We start from the raw sequence: 23,931 nt of genomic DNA on the forward strand, positions 1-23,931 counted from the left end.
TCTGTAGTTTTACAGCAATTCCAGTTGGATTTCGCCAAGTCTACTAATTCCACACAGCCATGTCTTCCCAAATAAAGATGATGGAAGCTGCATGTCTTCTAGAAAACAACTGCAATAGGTGTTGAGAAATGATTTTGAGTTCATCAGTCCATGAAACCCAACACACAATAAATAGATTTGAATGAGATATTGAGGAATCAGGCATCATAAATCTGAACATGGCTCTAAGGCTTTCTATCTAGGTTTTTACTTCAAGATATGTTCCTATAAATCTCAGGTTTTGGCATGATGAAATTAGAACAAGGAGGAAACAATAAAAGCATGCATATGAGTCTAATGCTGAGATGGAATTCATTGCTGTCTGAGTCTTTACTCTGTTACAAACCACCTTTGCTTAGTCAGTAAAAAACGTTTGATTTTATTTAAGAATAGCAGTTTATAACCAGATTTTGTGATGTGCCAGTTGTGCAGCAGATGCGTTTGCTTAGTTATGGCCCATTGCAGAACCACCACTTACTGGCTGCTATAAATGAGGCATGTCATGGAATGCATCTGTGTATGACAGGCAGTAGCACTGGTATCAAAGGAGGGTGTGCCTCAAAGGAGATTTGGAATATACAGATTTGCATTTGGCTGATTATGTAGTGCAACAGAGATTGTCTTTGAGATGCAGCGATAACTAAGCTGAACCGTAACATGAAGTCTGTTCCCAAGTTATATCTCAGGCTGTCTTGGAGGGAGATGTCTCTTTCTGTCATTGAGTCATTGCTGTTTGTTTGAAATAAAATATATGACAATGATTATGGTGGAGAACTGGTTTGTGCTTTCTTGCTGTGTGTTTAAAAGATGGATGGCATGATTTTGAGGAGGAACAAGTCACTCGAACTAGTGATTTCTGAATCTGGTCTCTTTGTGCACATCTTCCATCGCACTGTGGCAGAAACACCAGTGTTTTTAGCAGAAGCATAGAACTGCTGTACTTTTGGGAAGATGTTACAAAATGAGATCTAACATGATATCAAGACTTACAGATGCCTGAATAAGCAGGCATTCACTCTGAACTTTTTGTTCCAAATTAATCTATCCATCCATCTGCACAGAAAATGCAGTATTTTATATAAGCAATTAATGGATTATTATTATTATTATTATTATTATTCATTCATTCATGTTTTGGTAGTTTCTAAACAAAAGCAGGCAGAAAAACCCCAACCCCTAAGGTATGAAAGGTATGAAAGTGTGTGCTCTTTTTGGTTCATTTGATTTTTGCAGTCATCCAACTCCACAGAAGAGATGAACAGGGAATATCGCAGATATGTCAACTTTTTAGCTAGTAATGTGTGTTATCACTGAAAAGTCAGTTGCAGTTTCAAGGTCCCAGATTGATGGTTGATGTGTGACTTACTGATGTAAAATAACATTACTTATTTCAAAAAGGAAATATATTTGTTATTAACAATGTAAGGAAATACTACTATCTCATGTTAAATATATCTTATATATTTTCATGTATGCAATGTAATATATAAGATTAGATGAATAAAACTCTTATTCTGGTCCAAGTATTTCAGAGTGAAGGGTTGAAGTCAGTTCATTACTCTGAAGTAGATATTATCAGTTACAGCTGAGTTACTTCACTCTTTACAAAACCATTATCAAAATATTATGTCATATCACTTAAAAATATATTGATTGTTTAACATCTAAATTTTTTGTTTAAAGCAAAATATTTTTTCTACCTCACTATTTTCTATTATTTTAATTAAACAGTAGAAATGAATATCTGAAGCTTAATAATGAATTCTTCAAAATGCAAATTGAGATCTATAAGTTCTTATTTTTCGTTTTATTTGCAGTGAATGACTGTCATGCTCCTAAATTGTTTAAATAGATATTTTTCTTGTTCACAACAACGCTAATAAGCAGTGTTTCATTATATCCTAGGGACCTCTGGAAAATGATCTGGTAGTTCATGTGGCCCTGATAGCAGAAAGTCAACGGTAGGTACTTAGTTGTATTAAGAATGTGTACAGTAAAGAAGTTCTGAATGATATACATGTTAAATGTGCTAAAGGTATTCAAGGAAGTATGTTGAACTTCATACTGCTACTCATGTCTCCACTGCCAAGATAATTGCTAAAGCAAAGACTAATTCTTGATTAAATTTGTTGTATTGTTTGTAGCCTGCAAGTTTTTCTGAACACATATGGAATCCAAACTCAGACCCCCCAGCAGGTGGAACCAATTCAGATATGGGCTCAGAAGGAACTTGTCAAGGTAGAGTCTGTATTAAAAATTATGTATCTACCCATCTATCATTTTTAATAAAACAAATTTATATCAAGCTGTTAGAATTTTATCTCCTTAGGCCTGTTATCTACCTTTTTGTATTAATCTAGTTCATTTGCAATGTATACCAACACTGGTCAATTAGAGCTTGCAGTGAAGCCCAGATACTCACCTGAGCCATTTAAGAAAAAAAAGAATAAAATAAAATATTAATAGCTCAGAGGACTAAATGAAAACCTGATGGATGAACAGAAAAAATGAGCAATAATGAAATAAATGGATTTAAGGCAGCGGGCATAAACATCGTATGGTTTGATAGTGCCTCTAAAAATGGCATTATACCATTTTCTATAACTGTTCCTCCTACAAGTCCATTCTTCTGAATATACTTATTTTACTCAGCACATCCAAAGATCTATGGACAAAAGTTAATAGAGAGATGAGATGTTCAGTACCATTTTTATCGCCTTGTGAAAGCTTCAGCTGTTTCTTTTTCTATACAGGCAAGTAGTCCTATAGTTGAGTACCACATACTTTCACTAGGCCCATTTAGCTCTTATCCATGCTGAGCTCACTGATGATGCCAGGTCAGCTGCATCTATTCCAGCAGATGTCACTGCCACGTGAAGCCAGTAGTAAAAAATGAGTGGTATCTACAGGCTGCACGGGTCTATTTCAGCCTTCTCTTAGCATTACTGTGGCCTCTCTTTGCTCAGTTCTTTGTAGTATTTTAGATACAGCACTTTTGACCATGCTGAGTGAGTGCCTCAAGCCATCCACTGCTGTTTCCACTAGAAGTATGTTCAAAGGAAGAAGACAAATGCTGCTGTGAATAAGTGCTTTGATTAGCAATTGGAGATAAACATGTCAAAAGTCCTATGGAAATCCACATGATTACTGAGTGTCTGTTTAATACTTGATCTCTGTTACAACTGGTCCTTTGGAGAGGAAAAAAAAGCATAAAACCAAACCTTGAAAAGAGTCCCATCTGTGCATAAATAGCCCTTAACAAACCGCAGGAAGCTGTCAGACAGGGAAGGTGATCAAGAATCACAGATGTGCTCTTGATGTATTTATACTTTACCGCATGGAGTTTGGTCGTGAACCAGGTACATGAAGTTCTTGCTGAACTTTGCATTACAAAAATAGTCTCAAACAAGCCTGATAAATTCTGAATGTTTGGGGAAAGTGTAATCCATGGGTGTAATGTTCTAGTCCTGAAAATGGTAGTGATGAACATGATGAAGATGGTAGTGATGGTAGTGATGGTAGATTCATTTCACAGCTATACAGGCTTCTCCTTCTGAAATCAGGGTTGTGTGACTGATGCCATTATTGGTATTAGAAGCTTGTTAGGACTCAGAGAAGAACAAGACCAAAACCAGAAAATACTTCTCCATGCTTACAGAGCCTGAAATATGTTGCTGATTGACGTACCAGAACTTCACCAGCTTATTCAGAAAAATGATTATCCCAAACAATGACTGCCACTTACATCTGAAAGTATTCACAGGGAAGATAAATATCCATGCTTATATTCAGTCCTGCTCATTTCTCAGTCCATTTTTGCTTGCTCATTTTCTTGACAATATATTTCAGAATAAATTTTCTTTGATTGTATTTGTCCGGAAATTCTGGTTTAACAGGCAGATATCCCACGAATGTACTACATGTAGCACACCTTTACTAAAATTGGACTTAAATATCTTTATATAGGTCCTTTATTACTGTTTAATATCCACATAAGAAAAGCATTACATAACTATTTAAATAATTGAAAAATACTACAGATTATATAGATGAGAAAAATAATATGACTGATAAGTTGAAAGCAAGACCTAGTTATAGGAATCAAGATTTTGCTGAATTTTGAGACAGTGTAGATAGGGAGGATTACAGTGCTTTCAATAGAAGTTGCTCCCACATGATGGAGTTGTTAAAATAAATAAATAAATAAAAATAGGGAAACTGACCATATTTTATGAATCTCACTCTCAGTAGAATTCCCACAACTTCCTATGTGAGCATAAGTAAGTCCTGTATTGAGGTTTTCATGTTTATTTCTCACAGGCCTACTTCCATTTAGGAATCAATGACAAACTGGGATTATCCGGGAGACCAGACAGGCCTGTAGGATGCCTTGGAACATCAAAGGTTCTGAAAGAAATATTTACATTTTTTACAATATTGGTATTAATGTACATTTCAGATAAACATTGCATTAGTGTCTAAAATGTTTGAAATAGAATTTAAGTGTTATTTGTTTTATACTCATGTTTAATTTTTATAATCTTTGTAACATATTTTGCTGTTAGGAAGGTGCATGCTGTCTTGCTTTTAAACTGTAGGGCTTCCTAAACGTGCATTTCCAGTAATACTTGTCCAAAACAAAACTGCTGTTGACGTGAGCCAGTTTAACGGGAGTGTAGATCTGCAAACCTTACAAAAATCTACGTGCTTGAAATTAGATATGTAGGTTTTATTTGTAATGTTTTTTAAGTTCAACTGTTCTGCATTAACTGTTTCCTTGATATTTTCAAAGTAGTCTTTTTTTTTTATTCATTTAAGCTACTTTAATGTTTGAACAGTTTTAAAGAAAAGATTAATTGAAGCTTTATCTCCCAATAGATTTATCGAATACTCGGAAAGACTGTCGTTTGCTACTCGATTATTTTTGATCTAAGTGATTTCTACATGTCTCAGGATGTTATGATGTTGATTGATGACATTAAGGTAAGACAGACCTATCTGTAACTCTGCCTTTGAGAAACTGACAGAAAAGAGTCTAGGAGAATAAACTGAAGTTTGATGTCTGAAAGATAAATGCTGTATAATGTGCATTTTTCTAATGTAAAAGTAATGCAGTTTGTTAGATTATTGAGGTGAATATTATGTCAGTATGAATTCTAGTGAGTATCTGTATCTGACAAAAAAAAAACAACAGCAAACTGAAAGTGATTGGGATAGGCTCAGTGCAGCAAGCAAATTACCTTCAGTTTCTTTGAGAAAACAGATGTTCTTGGCTGCAGAAAGGAATGACTATTCTGCTTATGGGAAATATGAAAGCCTCATCTGGGAGAAATATGACCAGACTTTGTACAGCTATTAAAAATTGCCTTCCTTCCACAGTGGAAGGATGGCAGCTGTGTGCATCTTACCTGTTAAGTCCCCGATGCATAGATGGTGGCACTGGTGATAATGAGTGTGATTCCAGAGTTGGAATCCTCTGCATACTTGCTAGGTCATTACCAGTAGCTCAGTACATACTGGTTTGCACGCCAGTTCAGTCTGCAATCAATGCATATCCTAGCAGTGTTTTCAGAAAATCTGAGTACTTGAAATAACATTATCTTTGAAGAAATCTGAAACTATTAGTGGTTTCATTATTAGCTGAAGTTTTTACAATCTCTTGGGGTTTCCAATGGTGTTACTTTAAGATAGCTCTTCTAGTATTGAGCTTTGTATATTGTTGTACATTGTGCTGCTGTATTGTCTGGTCACTAATATGTATTTCTTGCCTAGAATGCACTGCAGTTCATTAAACAGTACTGGAAAATGCACGGTCGTCCGCTGTTTGTTGTACTTATCCGTGAAGACAATATAAGGTAGAGAAAGATAAAAGCATCATTTGCAGCGTAATTCTTTCCTAGCTACAAGATTAATGAGGTTCTGTTTAAAATTTCAGAGGGAGCAGATTCAATCCAATATTAGATATGCTGGCAGCCTTTAAAAAGGGAATTGTTGGAGGAGTGAAAGTTCACGTCGACAGAGTGCAGGTATGCTGCTTTTCCTGAATAGTGCGTTCTTATCTCCTAGTATTGGTATATGTACTACTGCTTCTGTTTTTCATGTGAGTTCTGAATGTTTTTCTCAGTATTGTGAAATTACATACTTGCTGTCATAAATTCACATGCAGATGACCTGTAAAAATCCCTTCCAACTCAAACAATTCTATGATGAAAATTAAGAAGTCAAGAACTAAGACATCTGGTACAGTTTTTCTTTTGTCTCAGAAAAACCATGGGTTATTTTAGCTTGTTGTGATGAGACTTCAAAAAGCAATAATCTTCATAGAGGATTCTCAGAAGGGAGGAGAGGTTTTTATGTTCAGTAATCTTCTGAAATTACCTGAAAAAACATCATGTTAAAAATAGAGGTTTTTGATTAGGTAGTCAACAGGAAAAAGGTGTTTCACATATATTGAAATTCTTAGAAGAATAAAGGCCTATTTTTTAAACATCTTTTCTGTTTGAATTAATTCTAAAGAGGAACATTGCTTCATTAAAATGTGCAAATTACTGAGTCAGGTTCTATTTTAGGTATTTATATACGCTTATAACTATCAAAGAACGCCTCTTTTCGTAAGAGGGATGACAAGACAAAAGTCAGAGATAAGATTTCTTGTACGTTGGAAAACCATGAGTCTGAGGAACAGCTGGGACATTTGTATATTAAATATTCAGAGCTACAATAGTTTAAAGTATCTTTGCTGTCTTTCAAATATTTATATGTTTCTAACTGGTCACATGTAGGTCATGTAGTTTCCTGTTAGCATTTACTTATCCTACAGCAAATGCCATTATTGTCCATGTAACATCTTGCATTTTTTCTAGATTTTGTGTTCTTAACTGTAACAGCAGTGACCTTCCTGCTTTGCATTTGATTAAACTGATGTATTACTGGACAGGAAATTTCTCAACCTACGTCTTGTGTCCTTATTTTAAACACTGTGCTGTTACAGTCATCTGGAGGTGAATTTCCCCTTGCATACTCAATCGACTTACATAACTAGTAGTTTTAAAATATTTAAGATGATGATGGCAGCCATTGGCTTTTGCTTAATTTTTTTTTATCCATTAAGAATAGTAATGGAAAAACTATTTTTGGCTTTAATGTAGCTGAGGGGGGGGGAAAAAAAGGTGTGTATAAGAAATGATGTGTTAACTTTGTATTGTGAGTTCCCTTCAATTTTTCATCTAAAGATTTACCATGGGAAATAACTAAGGCGTAGTTATGGGATCTGATGCCTTGCTGAAGGTGCTTAGAGGTAGCCCTGTACTCTGTGGGGCAGGCATGTGCCAGAACTAGCAGAAGGAATTGCACAGGTAAGAGTTAAAGAGAGGAGGAAGGATTGCTGTTAGCCTCACTTAAGCTGTAGACTTGGAGTGAACTGGATTATTCTTTTTGACATCAGGCCCACCACAGGCATTTTCTACCTTCTCATGATCTTCTTTCGTTATTGTCACTGCTTCATTTTTCATGGATTTGTGTATAACTGTTCTGTAGCCCAAAATTACAGAACAATTGCATTTGAAGGCAAAATGAAGGCAGATTTGGTTGACGATAGCTAATATTCCAGAGATGAAGGGCTCTGAGACTTCTGCTGTTGTGAGATTTTAAGAAAAGAGAGAAATACTGTGGAAGTGTAAAGATATTTGGAATTGTAGATATACTATTTTCCAAGTGACACCAGCAGCAACATGTTGAGAATGTGGCTTTTGGGTCAAATCGCCATTTATTAATATACATTTCTGCATTTTTTTAAATTTTAACTATCATTTTTTAATTTCAGACATTAATCTCTGGAGCAGTTGTGGAGCAGCTTGACTTCCTAAGAATCACTGAATCAGAAGAGTAAGGCTATTTGTAAATATTAATGACAAAGTATTTGATAATTAAAATGTTTTCTGAAATGTTAAGAAATGAAATACTTGTTTTCTAGGGCTCCTGTATTTAAGAGTTTGGAGGAGCTGGATCTTCCAAAACATTCAAAAGTCAAGAGACAATCTAGTACTCCAAATGCTTCTGAACTTGAGCAGCAACCAGACATAAATATTAATGACTGGAAAAACAAATCAACCTATGAGATTCTGCAGAAACTCGATGTAAGAAAACTTGATAAAAATACAGTGCAGCTTCAGAGTCATGAAATGAGATGTTATTTACTGGTGCTATTTTTAAGTGACCCAGATAAATCAACACGATTAGTGCTATGGTTCAGTGTTAACATGGCGAGTAACATAAAATGTGTGATGTGCCTCTTCATACTCATCAGAACTTTCTGGCTTGTTGTGCTCTGTTGGCTTTCATTTTTCCCAGCTATCTCAATCTTCTGGTAATAAATGACCACCTAAAATAGGATGAATTAGTCAACCATCTTATGAATAACTATTTTGTTTTTAGACTAGTGCTCCAAAGACTTCAGTTGAAATTCACCATAATAAACTGGTCATTTCTTAATGTTATCAAGGGAAAGTTCCTGTCTAGTATTTTTCCCATATCTAGAAGGAAACTGCTGTTGACCATTTCTAGATCCAGCGTTCAATGGGAACTTCTGAAGCCAACTTATTTCATCTAAATTTGATCCAAGGCGAAGTCTCTGCAAGCAGCAGTGAAAATGATGCGGCATACATAGGATATTGAATATTTGTGATTAGGTTCTCTTAAAAATAAAGTTTTAGAGATGTTTATACACACTTCAATGACAACAAGGCCTTTTGGTTTCACTTATTTTTTTTTTAAATTGTTCCTCTTATTTTTCTTTGATGAGAATGTGAAGGCTACTTGTGCTTATGTTGTTGCTGTTTTTTAAGGACTGCAATTGCCTAGCAAGTCAAGCGCTACTTTTGAGCATATTGCTTAAAAGAGAAGGACCGAATTTCATCACCAAGGAAGGTAAGGGCCTCTTTCATGTGAGTATTTCGTGAAGCAGCTGTATGTTTAGTTGCAATGAACATGAATAAGAGCCATGAATACATGCAGTTGTGTAGCTGTCTTCCTTGCAACTAAAGCAATTTCAGCATTAAATGTGACATGCAAATTCACAGTGTGGTGAGGAATGAGCTGCTAAATATATAAACTCTTGTAGATTGTCTGTATGCACTTGATCTATTGTAATTCTAAACAAATGAATACAGAAATAGGGGATTTGACGGATATAAAACTGAAACTAAAGACAAATTTGCATATTTGTTTTCATTTTAGTTTTAGGTCATAAAGTGCTAATTCAGTATATCTAAAAGATGTATTCTACTTCAGTTTTATGTTATGGCTTTGCATTAGCTCACAAGCTTTAAATCTGTGTAAATTAATTCAGAATAAGGTACTTGGACCTGTGGCTTTTGTTCTGCAAAGTTTTTGCTTGTTTGTTTCCCTGCTCCCCCCTATTATTACAATTATTATTAGCTACCTCAGTATACATTAGAGTTTCTCAGAAAAAGAGGAACACTATGAGTACATAATATTCTTTCAGGTACTCCACGAGCAGTATAACTCACCACTCCATGTTGTATATCCTTGATTCATAATTCTTATTAGCAGTACTCTATTAAGGATGTCATATGTAACATGTGTAACAACAGTGTAAGATGGAGTAAAATTCACTGGTCACTTCACAGAGCACTGTTTAAATACAATGTCAATCCAAAGTCATGCTCAGAATTGGAGCACGTATAGCCTCTAAAGAAGGCTTTTCATCAGCATTGCATGTATTGTTGGACTTGGAGAATCTCTGTAGCTTTCTTCAGCCCTTAGTAGGTTTTGTCCTTTCCTTGCTCTGGGAACAACTTGAGGCAGATTTCCTACACTCTGTAAGCAACTGGCATAACCACATTTGACCACTGGTGTAGGAAGTACTGCTACATCTTGGGCTGCTTAGGCCCAGCTTGGATAGACATTTTGTACAATATGAAGCTGTAGATGGTGATAAACTTTTTAATGTGAACCTTGCATTAAACAGTCTGAGTCACTGGCTAAAAGTTCTTGTTCTTTTACAGCTGGAGAATACTGTAACTGGCATTAATAAGCACACAATTGGTAATGAATAAATCTGAAAACAAAAGCTGAAGGATTATAGATATTCCCACTGACAAGCATGAGCTATGATTTTGACAATTAAATTCCATTAGTATTGTTATAGATGAACAATAAGCCATTCCACCTGAGAATGTAGAATTTGGAAGCTCAGTGAAGTGGATCTCAACAATATTACCTTCTATTAAATGAAAAAAATGCATCTTTAAAATGTATTTTTTGTTGCTGCTGTTGTTTTGTTGTTTTGTAATTTGAATAAATGTGTTTATGACACAGGTACTGTTGCTGAACATATTGAAAGAATCTATAGACGAGCTGGCAGCAGGAAGCTCTGGTTTGTATACAGACACTGTGTTCCTTCTGGTTCACGCTTTTTTTTCCCTAATATACTTTGTGTGAGTAAAAGTGGTTCCTTACGCCCTTAGAGGAGAGGACAAAAGGAAAACTTTTCTGACAAAATGGTATTGGTTCACTGCGGCTGAAGATCTTGTCTATAATGCTTTAAAGAAAAACAACAAGTACTTTCTTACCATTACCTTTTAAAATGGGGAATAGTAAGCTGCTTCTCTTATGAGAACCAATGCTGATATACAGTTGTAGTTAAATTCAAATAACGAGAAAAAATAAGAATATTAATATTCTTATTTCTTACAGAGTGTGGCAAAATAATACCAGCTGCTTTCTGCCACAAGGCTGGTGATCAAATATAACTCAGTTGATATTTGTACACGTGCACTTTGCATGCTCCTCCTGAAATGATTTACTTGGAGCTTGACTTTGTCATGATAACTTCAGAAGGTCTCAGCAAGTAGGCTGGTGGTTCATTATTTTTGCTTATTAATCACTTTGCCTGGAAGCTTAGTAGTATTTTCATTTCATATTATCATTATTGAAGACATGAGCTGAGCCAGCCCTGAATTCTGTTCCCCCAAACTGACTCCTCCTAACAGATGAGTCTTATAATTTAAAAAATGGTTTTCATTTTAGTTTGTTCCTGCAGTTAAATGGGCCTTTGCCAATAATAAGATAAAACCAAAATACCTCGGTCATATTTTTTTTAAGAATAAAAACCAAAAGTATTTCTAGAAAGAAAATACGTAAACTGTTTTTCGTTTCTCTTCCATGATTGCCATTTGACATACATATAGGTTGGTGTTGCGCTACAGTGCTGCATTTGCACAGAAATTTTCTTCTTCTATAACCCCACATATTACTACTTTACTGGTACATGGGAAACAGGTAAAGTGCCCAGAGATCTGAAACAGAACTCCGCGAGATTTTTATGGCTTATGTGCATTTTGATACTGTCAGCTATGCATTTCAGAAATGCTTTGCTCGTGATCTCTTGAGAAATGCATAGAAGTTCTTGCAGGAATCAACATCACCTGTTTGAATTTAATACTAACAATGTAGAGTGCTATGACTCATTCATCAACTCTGTTGGTGAATAAGTCTTAGCAACCTCAAAGCCTGTGCTAGAAAACCTTAAATCTGTGTCTACTAAATTTGTATTTTGTCAGGAAATTAGTATTAAAAATATAAATATCTTTAATATCAACTGGATAAATGAAAAAAAAAAAAAAAGTCTCTATACAAGCCAGTTTTAATCCAAGCAGTTTATGCAGGTCTTCTTTCCAAGTGAGATATTGCCTGACTGTGGAAAACAAAAGAAAGTGTTGATGTTAGGTGTTCTTTCTCCTGCAAAATTATTGTTAAGTGGCCTTAAAAGTTACCGAGGTTATCTTGCAAAATGAACATGTCACAAAAGAGAAGTAGGCATCTGCTGTCTGTTCTGAAGATAATGCAGAGAAAAGAACACGCTTTTTGTGGCATTTGTAGGTAGTTTAATGAGTTCTAACTAATTCCATTTTGATCCATTAACCTGCATCTTGACTAAAAAATTTAAATCCAGAGGAGATAATATAAAAATCGGATCTGAATTCCAAGTTGTAAATAATGTATGTATTCAGTTGATTTTGAGATCTCCGAATGCTGTGCCAGACTTCAGAACTACACATGAATTCATTAAACTAGCTTTTGATATGTAGTGGGATTGCTCTGTTTTCTGCCCTCAGGTCTGTTGTGCGCTTCGCAGCAAGTCTTTTAGGTAAACTAGTGGACAGCCTTGCACCATCTATTACTAATGTTTTAGTTCAGGGTAAACAGGTAAGTCTTTACTTTTCAGTAAAGGAGTGATAACAGAAAATAGAGAAATTTCTGTTTTCATTTTGATGTTTGCTAATGCTTCTTTTAAAAGTAACCAATAGTTTTAAGATACATTATCTTATAAAAATCCAATGAAGATAATTTTAATACTTGTATCTACTATGGGCTTACAAATTTATTTTCATGTAGTGATCATGAAAGTAGTTTCATGATCTTGAAAAGGCAGTTTGGTGTCTGAATAAGGCATGATTGGCACAACTGCTTTGTTTTCCTATATGTGCTCTTTTATTTCACAAAAGGATATAGAATCAATCAATAAGATTTATTTTTCAAAGTAGAGAACGACGTGCCATACAAAATCACTCTCTTTGTAATCGGGCTTAAGTCAGTTAGTTTTTCACAAGGAGTGACAGCTGAAATTTCTGGTTTCTGCTCCAAACAGATTTTAATCATTGGTGTTTCTTCCCTTCCTGAGGAGGACTTTAATTTATTTGCTAGTACAGGAATTTTAATTAAGTTTATGAAGAGCTATCTCCAAGTAATAGTAGTTGAATATGAATATTATTTATTACTATAATAAAATATTCATATATTTAACTAAATGAAATGCTACGATAACAGATTTGTCCTTATTTTATTCCATGTTGATGGCCAGGTGTGTGCTTCTAGTGCTCTGTAGCTTACAAGGAAGTTGCATCTGCATGGAGCATGATTTACAGCTGTTTATTTTCAAGTTTTTAACCAGCTTGTCTTAATCAAGTCCTTTTTAATAAAGATCCTTATTGCACGAGAAAAAGTAGAGATACTGCGTGTTTTACTGACAATAAATAAAAAGATTTTTTGGAGGGTGTGAGCAGTTAAACAATCCAGTACAGCGCCATAGTAGCTTCTTATCATGAAGGCTGTAGCTTTTAGGATGCTCACAGAAATAAGAAACCAAATTTCAGAATTAAGTTCCTGTTTTTGTGTGACATCCACAGCTGGGATGCCAGAAATGAAAGAATATCTCGACCTGAAGTTCAGTCTTGATTATATGCCTGAATCTGAAGCTGTAGCAGCAGACTTGCACTTGAGTTTTAATTTGGGAAAACATTCTCCACATTTTCTTTGGTCTTCATTGAGTTTTGTTATTGAATATCATCCAACTAACAGTATTAACAATTGTCAAGCATTGACAGTGAATGATTTTTGTACTGTTAAAAGCAGAATTCATGACGTTTAGTTTTTTTAATTGCTTCTGTGGTGCTTTTATTTCTTTCCAATTCTTCTGAGTTGTTTTCAATATACCGTAGGTGACACTTGGAGCTTTTGGCCATGAGGAAGTAGTTATTTCTAATCCCTTATCCCCGGCAGTCATTAAGAACATCATCTATGAAAAATGTCAGTTACAAGATGAAAGGGAAGCTGTAGTTCAGCAGGAACTTGTCATACATATCGGCTGGATCATCTCAAATTCACCCGAGCTTTTCAGTGGCATGCTGAAGATACGGATTGGGTCAGTAAAGTCTATTGCACTTACTACTACCATGGCAAGTAAACATAGGCACCTCAACAGAGATTGCTGATACACTGAAAAAAAACATGTAAATGAGATGATGCAGCAAAATTTGTATGCTTCAGGTTTACATTTCTAGGAAGCCTGCTTTGAGTTAGCGTGCCAGAAACTATTTTGCTCACAGGTAGGAACAGACACACATTTGAATAAGCACCTGTTTGAAGACAGCAGGTCCTGGTGACCGAGATTTACAGAATTATTGAAAACATTTAAGATTAGAATTTACCTATCCATATTTTTGATTAGGAAAACATGGCATTTCAGAACTGAAGTTGTATACTGGCAGTCTTATTTTCTAGTGTATAAGATTCCTGATTCTAATTTAGTATTACTTTTTGGTCACAGAATCACAGAATCACACAGAATTATAGGGGTTGGAAGGGACCTCTAGAGATCATCGAGTCCAACCCCCCTGCCAAAGCAGGCTCCCTACACCACGTCGCACAGGTAGGCGTCCAGGCGAGTCTTGAATATCTCCAGAGAAGGAGACTCCACCACCTCCCTGGGCAGCCTGTTCCAGTGCTCCGTCACCCTCACTGTAAAGAAGTTCTTGCGCACATTCGTGCGGAACTTCCTATGCTGGAGTTTCAGCCCATTGCCCCTAGTCCTGTCCCCACGCACTACTGAAAAGAGACCAGCCTCGCCACTATAGCTCCCACACCTCAGGTATTTATAAACCTGGATCAAGTCCCCTCTCAGCCTTCTTTTCTCAAGGCTAAACAGACCCAGTTCCCTAAGTCTCTCCTCGTAGGGGAGATGGTCCAGGCCCTTCACCATCTTTGTGGCCCTCCGCTGGACTCTTTCCAAGAGATCCCTGTCTTTTTTGTACTGGGGAGCCCAGAACTGGACACAGTATTCCAGATGAGGCCTCACCAGGGCAGAGTAGAGGGGGAGGATCACCTCCCTTGACCTGCTGGCTACGCTCTTTTTAATGCACCCCAGAATGCCATTGGCCTTTTTGGCTACAAGGGCACACTGCTGGCTCATGGCCAACCTGTCGTCCACCAGGACGCCCAGGTCCCTCTCAGCAGAGCTCCTCTCCAGCAGGTCTTCCCCCAACCTGTACTGGTGTATGCAATTATTTCTACCGAGATGCAAGACTCTACACTTGCTTATGTTAAACCTCATCCGGTTTCTTACTGCCCAGCTCTCCAGTCTGTCCAGGTCTCTCTGAATGGCTGCACAGCCTTCAGGCGTGTCAGCCAATCCTCCCAGCTTCGTGTCATCAGCAAACTTGCTGAGGGTGGCCACTATCCCCTCATCAAGGTCGTTGATGAAGATGTTGAACAAGACTGGACCCAGCACAGACCCCTGGGGGACACCACTAGTCACAGGCCTCCAGCCAGACACCGCACCGCCAATGACAACCCTCTGCACTCTGCCAGTCAGCCAATTCTCGATCCACTTCACCGTCCACTCATCTATCCCATACTTCCTCAGCTTTGTTATAAGGATGTCATGGGGGACCGTATCAAAAGCCTTACTGAAATCAAGGTAGACTACATCTACCGCTCTCCCCCCGTCCACCCAGCCAGTGACATCTTCATAAAAGGCCACCAGGTTGGTCGAGCACGACCTCCCCTTGGTGAACCCATGCTGAGTACTCCTGATAACCTCCTTTTCTCCCAGTTGTCTGGAGATGGCATCCAGCACAAGCTGTTCCATCACCTTCCCTGGGACAGAGGTGAGGCTGACTGGCCTATAATTACCCGGGTCATCCTTCTTGCCCTTTTTGAAGACTGGGGTGACATTGGCCATCCTCCAGTCTTCAGGCACCTCCCCAGTTCTCCAAGACCTTTGAAAAATTACAGAGAGCGGCTTAGCAATAACCTCCGCCAGCTCTCTCAGCACCCGCGGGTGCACCCCATCAGGTCCCATGGATTTATGGACATTAATGTTTCCTAAGCACTCACGGACCACCTCTTCCCTGACTAAAGGGAAATCTCCCATTCCCCAGATTCTCTCATCAACCACCGGGGACTGGGATTCCTGGGGGAGAGCCCTTTCACTAAAGACAGAGGCAAAGAAGGCGTTCAGTATTTCCGCCTTCTCAGCATCCCCCGTTACCAGAACACCCCCCTCACTTAGTATGGGGCCCACATTCTCCCTAGCCTTCCTTTTGCTGTTAATGTACTTAAAAAACCCTTTTTTATTATCCTTTATCTCCTTAGCTAGATTCAGCTCCAGGTGGGCTTTAGCCTTCCTGGTCGCATCTCGGCAGTCCCTGACTACATTCTTATATTGTTCCCAAGTGGCCAGACCCTTTTTCCACATATCGTGTACTTTCTTCTTTCTGCGGAGCTTGCACATGAGTTCCTTACTCATCCACGCAGGTCTCCTGGCACCTTTTCCTGACTTCTTAGTTACAGGGACGCACCGATCCTGAACCTGGAAGAGGAGCCGTTTGAATGCTAGCCAGCTCTCACAGGCCCCCTTGCCTTCTAGCACCCTGGCCCACGGGATGGCCCCAAGTAAGTCCCGGAGGAGATCAAAGTTGGCTCTCCTGAAGTCCAGGGTAGCAATCCTACTTTTTGTTTTGCTTCCTCCGCTCAGGATCTCGAACTCCACCATCTCGTGGTCGCTACAACCCAAGTTACCCCCGACTTTTACTTCCTTAACGAGTCCTTCCTTGTTGGTGAGAATAAGGTCCAGCAGCACCCCGCCCCGCGTCGGTACCTCGACCATCTGCATTAGAAAGTTATCTTCAATACACTGCAAGAATTGTCTGGACCGCGCATGCTTGGCCATATTGGTCGTCCAGCAAATATCTGGATAATTGAAATCCCCCAAAAGTACCAACGCCCGGGAGCGTGATGCTACTTCCAGTTGGCTACGGAAGGCCTCATCAACCTCCTCTTCCTGATCAGGAGGCCTGTAGTACACACCCACTACAGTGTCCCCCTTACCAGCCTGGCCCTTGATTCTCACCCACAAGCTCTCGACTGCTACATCACTCTCCCCCAGAGTGGTCATTGGTAAAACCAAGAACTTGGTCACTTGCTTTACATTTAACTGGAAGTGTATCTGTTCTTTTGCACTTAAATACTTTTCTGTAGCCTTTACAAATCCATGTTAATCTTCTTCCCCTTTCTCATCAGCTGCAGCTTATCCTTTTTGCAGGTAGTTTTTTTCTTCCAAGGTTAATTCTGGAGATTCAATTTCCTTTATTCCAGTGTTATCACCCACTTCAGTGAGCAAAATTAACCTTCTCACAGAAGGAGCATTCCAGTTTGATAATGATTTGATTTAGTGCCTTGTTATTGATTTGTTTTCAGTGTTTCATGTTGAAATATATCAAGTTCCTGACAGTCCTATTACTGTAAAACCTTCCAATCAACTGACTTCTGCCCACCCTTATTTGTGAAGAGTTCAGTAAGAGGCCCCCTCTTCACATTGCTAGGTCACAGGCCACTGCAAACAGAAAAGAGCAGTGAAGAACCTGCACACAGATACAGTTGAGTTGACAGTAAAAAATGAATCAATTCAAACCAGTTTTCCTTGTTAATCTTAGTAACAGGAAAAAGATGCTTATTTACACAGTAAATAAAATGTACGTTCTGGATAATGTAGCATGTCCGTGAAGCCTAATATTACACTGTACCATCTTGTACCTTCAATGAATAATCCTAGAAATGACAAATGTGAAGCAAGGTTGAATTAGTTGGCCTGACATCTCAGAAGCCTCTGAAACTACTAAGAATCCCTCAGTCCAAAAGACCATGACCTGACTTAGGGAAACACTTATTTCCTTTCCAGGTAAAGTAATAAAGTACCTGTCAAATGTGGCTATATTGGTGACAAGGTAAACCTTTTAGGAGTACTTCACATAGAGACTAAACAGCTCTTTGATTTAACCTAGACTTGATGAGGTGTTAGATGATGGACAACCTGAAGAAAAACTGGTTGTGTTTTTCTCTCTTTTGATTGTAATAAATGCTTCAACTGCAGGATCACGTGGGATTTTCCTGAGGTATTCTACTAGACTGAATTTTCCTCCTTGGAAACTTCACATCTAGTTAATGAATGCTTTCCTCCTTTCACTTCAGATGGATTATCCATGCCATGAAGTATGAACTGAAATTCCGTGCTGGGGATATGCCAGCCAAGGACTTGTACCAGATGTCCCCTAGTGAAGTGAAACAGCTTTTGTTGGATATTCTTCAGCCACAGCAGCAGGGGAGGTAATGAGATGTGTGGACTTGAGGCACCTGTTCTCATTCATAAAAGACCGGTCAAGTAATTTGTGTTTCTGAAATACCTGCCCATTTAAGAGGTATACTAAAGTATCTGCAATCAGTAATCGATTTATTTCAAGAGAGGTAGCAAAGAAGCACTTTTTCATTTTCTCAGCTGTATCCAAGATCTACAATTGTTCCTTTTACATTACAGCTTCCTTTTTCACCTCTATCCCTTTGGAAGCCCTACCTTATAGTAATCATCTATATGCTTTGTCAGTACTGTGAAGCATTATATTCCTTGATACCCACATTAGGGGAGAGGAGCCAAAATTACTCAATACCATCTACTTAAGTAACTTGTAAGAACAGCATGTATGCTGTTCAGTGCCCTTTCTTCTAGTTTATCATATGAATTTTGATTTTTTTTCTACAATACTGGAGAGGTTACACATCCTGAAACTTGTGATCTTTTCTCCAAGCTGTAACTAGTTGCCAAAAATTGCACTGGTGTGCAAGAAAACAAACTATAATTACAGTACTTCCACTTAGCTGTATTAGTAAGATTAATGTCAGAAGTCCTCCCATAGACTTCAATTTCTAGTTAGGTTTAATTTAACTTTGGCACATAATACTGCTGTTAATTTTTGTAGTTCTTCACCAAGTGGATTTGATTCCATCTTCAGAGCCTTAATTTCTAAGCAGCACAGTGTGTGCTGTATATGCATCGTGAGAAGGCTTGTGCTATCACTGCTTACCTTATGGCTTTCACCATAGAACATGTCCTCATTCTGAATGTGAAACTTTTTTTCCCCTGCAATTATTCATTTCCTTTGTTCACAGAGGCTGGCTTAACCGACGACAAATAGATGGTTCTCTCAATCGAACTCCTACTGGATTCTATGACAGGGTGTGGCAAATCTTGGAGAGAACTCCAAATGGTTTAATAGTAGCAGGGAGATTTTTACCACAGGTAAAACATGCAGAGGTGTTCAATTATTTCTTCCCTATCTTACTATTACTATTGTTAATATTTAATTGCATGTTGCCATACATAGTATACTTCACTGGGTACAGTACAATTAGAATAGAATGGAAGTCAGTTACTTTAAAACATGATCCTACAGATGTAAAAGTAAAATGCCCTTTCCACAGCTGTGTTGCCTTGGACTCTGGAAATATGCTTTCTTTTTGATGGCTGTGTATTATTATTCAGCAAGCAAACAGCCTGTATTGGGGGGTGTGGAGGAGTGATTTAATGCAGATGATCTTTACTCAATACAAGTATTTCTTATTTTTCAGCAACCAACTTTATCTGATATGACGATGTATGAAATGAATTTTTCCCTCCTGGTTGAAGATATGCTGCAAAATATCGACCAGCCAGAATACAGGCAAATTATTGTAGAGGTCTGTGCCCTAATAGTGAAGGAAATGTTGTGATGTGTTGGTGTTTGTTACAACTTAAAAAATAATAACTTTTAAAATGCTCAAATATTTATAGAATTTTTATATTTCACTGTCTTCTCCGTGGGTTGTTTTGTGATTAAACAGGTTGCTGTCGGCCTGCTCAGATTATGTTGAGCCTGTGATGTTTTTCTTTTTTGCAAATAGATAAATATTAATGACAATGACAGTACATGTATGTCAGAGAATGCAAAAGCTATCGAGACATATAATTCCATTAAGTCCTTAGCCTGTGCCTTTTCCCTCCAAGTTTTCAGGTCTAGGGAAAAACTTGCTCTAAAGCATCAGTTTGCCCTGTGATAGATTTTTCTTTCCCATACTGCTGAGGCCATCTAATAGTTGCCTTGTGTTACTGACTCAACTAACTTTCAGTCTCCCTGTGTTCCAGCAAAAGTCTCCTATGTGAAGCAAAAGGCTTCTTTAAACTCCTTTTCTCACCAGTGCAGCTAATAATGGATACTTTTTGGACTGATCAAGAGCATATGTACCTTTGGTAACTGACACCTGTGCTGTCAGCTGTGTTCACTGTCAGTTCCCAAGTCTGTGTCTCTGGTGCCTGTGAGGTTGTTTTTTTGCACAGTAAGAGCATTTAAATCCATCCCAGTTCTGGCTGACAGCTGCTGGTCATGCTGCTTGCTGAAACATGGCCACGTTTTGCTAAAAGGTAACACAGATACCAAACAAAAGACAGTCGGTATAGATTGTGCTGCTCACTTCTGCAAGTCACTTATGTTCACTTTCCTATTTAAACCCTTGAGATACAGGGAATGTAAATTCTCTTGAGCTGATGCTTTTTACACCTGTTGACTCTACTTTTTAAGAACTTGCTTGTAGTGCAATTATACCATATGTGTTTATACAGCAGATGCTAAGTTTCAGTATGTACTGCTTTTCACTGTTTCTGCTGTTTGCGTCACCACTATTTGGGGTCGCTCACTGGAATGAATGAATAATCTGGAAAATAACTTCCCTGCCTCCCCAAGTTAGATGTTGATGTCAGTCATTTCTGTTTTGTCCTTAACCAGATAGCCACCTGAAATAGCAGCTGTTTATGACAGCCTGTTTTTTTAATGATTCTTTCATCAAAAGCTAGTAATTCTTATTTGTGGGCTATTACTTGTGTCACTATTAAGTTGTTTCCATCTTGGAACAAATATATGCAGTTGTTTACAGTGCTTGTAGAACCAGAACAGATTAAATTTAAGTCTTTTTCTGCCTTACAGTTGCTGATGGTTATATCTGTTATTTTGGAGAGAAATCCAGAGCTAGAGTTCCAGGACAAAGTGGACTTGGACAAAGTGGTACAAGAAGCATTTCATGACTTTCAGAATGATCACAACAGGCCAAAAGGAGCTGAACAACAAGTAAGAGAAACAATTTACTGTTGTACCTGAAGTTAGCTGTAATTCTTAATTCTGCATATGTGTTAATGCTGCATAAATTTGCCAAAAGCAGAGGTAAAACATGCACTCTGAGTTGTGAATTCAAATCCATCTGGTAAGGGGATCATAGCATTAGCCAGCTCTGAAGTGGGTAAAGGTGAAACAGAGTAGTCATTACAAGAGGAAAGAGTTAATTGCAGGACAAAACTAGAAGAGAAAGGAGTTTTTAGAATAAGAGAAACTTGTAAAAAATAAAAACCTAATGCTCAGCACACATGAACCTAGAATCTTATGTGCACAGATATGAAGAAAGACATAGCGACCAAAGAAATCACTGACGATATTAAAGGAAGAACCTTAAAGGTTCTAAGCTTTAAGGACCTCTAAATATTCTCACTACAAGTATTGGTACCTCAAAGCTCTGAAATTCTATAATAAAGATGGATTGATTTGACTGTTTGTTTGAAAAATGAAACAAGTAGTGGGACAAGCACTGCCACTACTTGCTCGCTCTGGCACTGTTACGCTCAATGTATTCAAAGGTGTCTGTGATTGCCCGGAAAGTTCTACTGATTTACAAAATTGATGTGCAAAAGCAGTTCCTGATGCTGAGTTGATCTCTTTAGAGATGAATTATGATACAGTCCTCATGTATTTCCTCTAAAGTTTTAAAATTCTGATTTTGTCTGAATGACGTCCTTCCATTAAGCTGAATTGCAAACATTTTGAACATTTTTCCATTTTAACATGTAATAAATGTCACAGTTGTTTATTCCTGTAATTTCACACATACCCTAAAACGGTGAAAGGTCTAATCTCACACACAATCTCGGCTATTTAATAAAGTAATTGGAAAGTAACACATTTCCTGAATTAGAAATGAACCTTTATTAAAACAGCCAATACATAATTTGAGAATGAACAGCTGTTTTAACGTCATTAACTGAGCCAAACAGGTGCTCAGTGATGCAGACCTATTTGCTGATCTTACCTGATCAACTGAGTTCATGTGTTGCCTTGATTTGCTTCTTAGATTTTATTTATTTTTAAATAAATCTAAAGCCAGCATCTCTATGCATAACCAAAGGACCAGGATCATAATGGTATTGTGGTTGCACCATGTTACCACACAGCAATCATCCATCTGCGTGCTTTAAGAGAGCAGTTCTGCAATCTATTACATTTAAAATATATGAAAAATCCAGTACAGAGATACATGCAGTATGTTTTATAAATCCTCCAATGCTCAGTTTAAGTAAATGTAAAAATCACTTTCTGAAAATGGATTAGAAGGAAGCATGCTTTAGCTTCACAGTTTATAACTCACTGGCATTTCTAGCGTATCCATATTGCACCTGTTCACCTTTGTTTGTCTGCTTTTCATAATCAGCATTTCACTGAAATACCTTTTCCTTGTCCTGCAGGATGACATGACTGCATTTTACAACACTCATCCAGTTGGAAAAAAGGGAACATGCAGCTACTTGAGTAAGGCTGTGATCCGTTTATTGCTAGAAGGAGATGTGAAAGCGAGCAATGATGATCCTTGTACTATTTGCTAAAGCTTCAAGCACGGTGTAGTAATTGTTGCTTTATTCAGTGTTAAACATATTTTCAGGCACGCATTAAAATACTGTTTTGCAAAGTAACCCTGGTTAGTAACACAAAGACATACCGTCCTTTGCTGAAAGAAGTGCCATTAGAGACACAAAGTGCTCCTTATTTTGCATTTCTCAACTATGCAGCATGAAAGCATACTGAAAGCACACAATATTTGAAGTGTAAAGGCATTGCACCTGTGATCTTAAATAGTGCATTTACCATAGCTGGTATCTTAGGGAAATATAATGTAAGATTCTGCTTTTATACCTCTATTTATTTATAATTACAAAGAAGTTTGTTGTAAATTCTAAATGAAATTCACAAAATACCGTAATTAACAAATGCATCACAAACTGCAACACTATAAAACTGTGATTTACTGTTTTTTCCTGATTCTGCAAACAAAGCGGAGGTGAATAAAATAATTACAAATAATTCATAATCATGAAAAAAAGAAAAAAAATTCTCTTCCATTCACAGCTCCCATTTCATTGTTGGGGTTTTAACTTTCACCTTGCTGACAATACACACGTTTCACTGCAATGGAATGACTTTTTAATCTCTAGCAATAAACACGACTACTTTCCTTATTGTTCAAATATCTGCATAAAGGGAAACATGTGACAATAAGAGGAAAAACCCGTATGTTGGTGTTTTATAGCTTTTTTTTTAATTATTTTTTTTTAAAGAAAGCAAGCAAGGAAATGTATTTAAAATGAACATCAGTGACACAAACTCTCAAGGAGCTGTCAATGCATGAAAGACTTCAAAATAAATTCTTCTGTCTTCAGAATGTGTGAAAATACTGTATGCTAAATGCTTTATTTTGATAAAAGTTAAAATATATCAAATGCTTGTAAAAAAAATAATAAATTAATAAAAATACTTCAGAGTTACACACAGACTCCCATTGACTTTAGTGGCAACCTTCTGCTGTGCTGCTGGAATACATTTATCAGTCAGTGACTGGGGAAGTAAAGAAAAAAAGCAGCAGAAACACCCATTAGTGATTGCTGGATACAGAGTGCTGTGTTAATACATGTAATACTGTGGAGCAGCAATCCAACATATCTTCAAGTTTTTATTTCTTTTCAGATCAGTACTATTTAGGAGTTAATTGGGTACAACAACTTCCACCTGCTGAGCTTGGTTTTGTGTAGTTTTCAGTATTACATGTGAAGCTACAGCTGGCCTCAGATCAGTGATTACATAGGTAGCAAGCATGCATCTTCCTAGTTTAAAAACATGCTGTTTTACAAAAGTCCCCTATTTCTGGCATTCTCTTTGAGAGCACAAGGCAATGTGGAAAATTACAGTCATTTTCCATGTATTTCCTCAAAAGCATTTTTAATACTATTTATGATGCACTGTTTGGCCTTCAAACATTAATGCAAGACAAACGTGAACAGTTACCAAATGTAGAAACAGGAACAGTGTATTTGATGTGATTTTACTTACTGTGACATAAGTCTTCAGTCCTCAT

At 37.5% G+C, this 23,931-nt stretch overlaps 1 protein-coding gene across 9 annotated transcripts in view; it reads left to right on the top strand.

The window, feature by feature from the left end:
• The window catches only part of PHKB (phosphorylase kinase regulatory subunit beta), a 63,613-nt gene extending 40,264 nt beyond the window's left edge, over positions 1 to 23,349 (top strand). For 8 of the 9 annotated variants that reach the window (XM_072346637.1, XM_072346638.1, XM_072346639.1 and 5 more), the window contains 17 exons: positions 1,945 to 2,000; positions 2,184 to 2,277; positions 4,360 to 4,443; positions 4,918 to 5,022; positions 5,812 to 5,894; positions 5,975 to 6,065; positions 7,862 to 7,923; positions 8,012 to 8,174; positions 8,883 to 8,964; positions 10,378 to 10,435; positions 12,177 to 12,267; positions 13,560 to 13,762; positions 17,869 to 18,003; positions 18,841 to 18,970; positions 19,300 to 19,407; positions 20,688 to 20,828; positions 22,271 to 23,349. In XM_072346637.1, coding sequence (XP_072202738.1) covers positions 1,945 to 2,000; positions 2,184 to 2,277; positions 4,360 to 4,443; positions 4,918 to 5,022; positions 5,812 to 5,894; positions 5,975 to 6,065; positions 7,862 to 7,923; positions 8,012 to 8,174; positions 8,883 to 8,964; positions 10,378 to 10,435; positions 12,177 to 12,267; positions 13,560 to 13,762; positions 17,869 to 18,003; positions 18,841 to 18,970; positions 19,300 to 19,407; positions 20,688 to 20,828; positions 22,271 to 22,408 — 1,824 coding nt within the window. In that variant the 3' untranslated portion in view covers positions 22,409 to 23,349. Of the gene's footprint in view, positions 1 to 1,944; positions 2,001 to 2,183; positions 2,278 to 4,359; positions 4,444 to 4,917; positions 5,023 to 5,811; positions 5,895 to 5,974; positions 6,066 to 7,861; positions 7,924 to 8,011; positions 8,175 to 8,882; positions 8,965 to 10,377; positions 10,436 to 11,249; positions 11,341 to 12,176; positions 12,268 to 13,559; positions 13,763 to 17,868; positions 18,004 to 18,840; positions 18,971 to 19,299; positions 19,408 to 20,687; positions 20,829 to 22,270 lie in introns of all 9 variants that reach the window. The other variant, XM_072346646.1, reaches the window with a different exon arrangement.
• Positions 23,350 to 23,931: the final 582 nt, after the last annotated feature.

This window comes from Excalfactoria chinensis, chromosome 11 (genome assembly GCF_039878825.1).
Source record: "Excalfactoria chinensis isolate bCotChi1 chromosome 11, bCotChi1.hap2, whole genome shotgun sequence".
NCBI classification, from domain to species: domain Eukaryota; kingdom Metazoa; phylum Chordata; class Aves; order Galliformes; family Phasianidae; genus Excalfactoria; species Excalfactoria chinensis.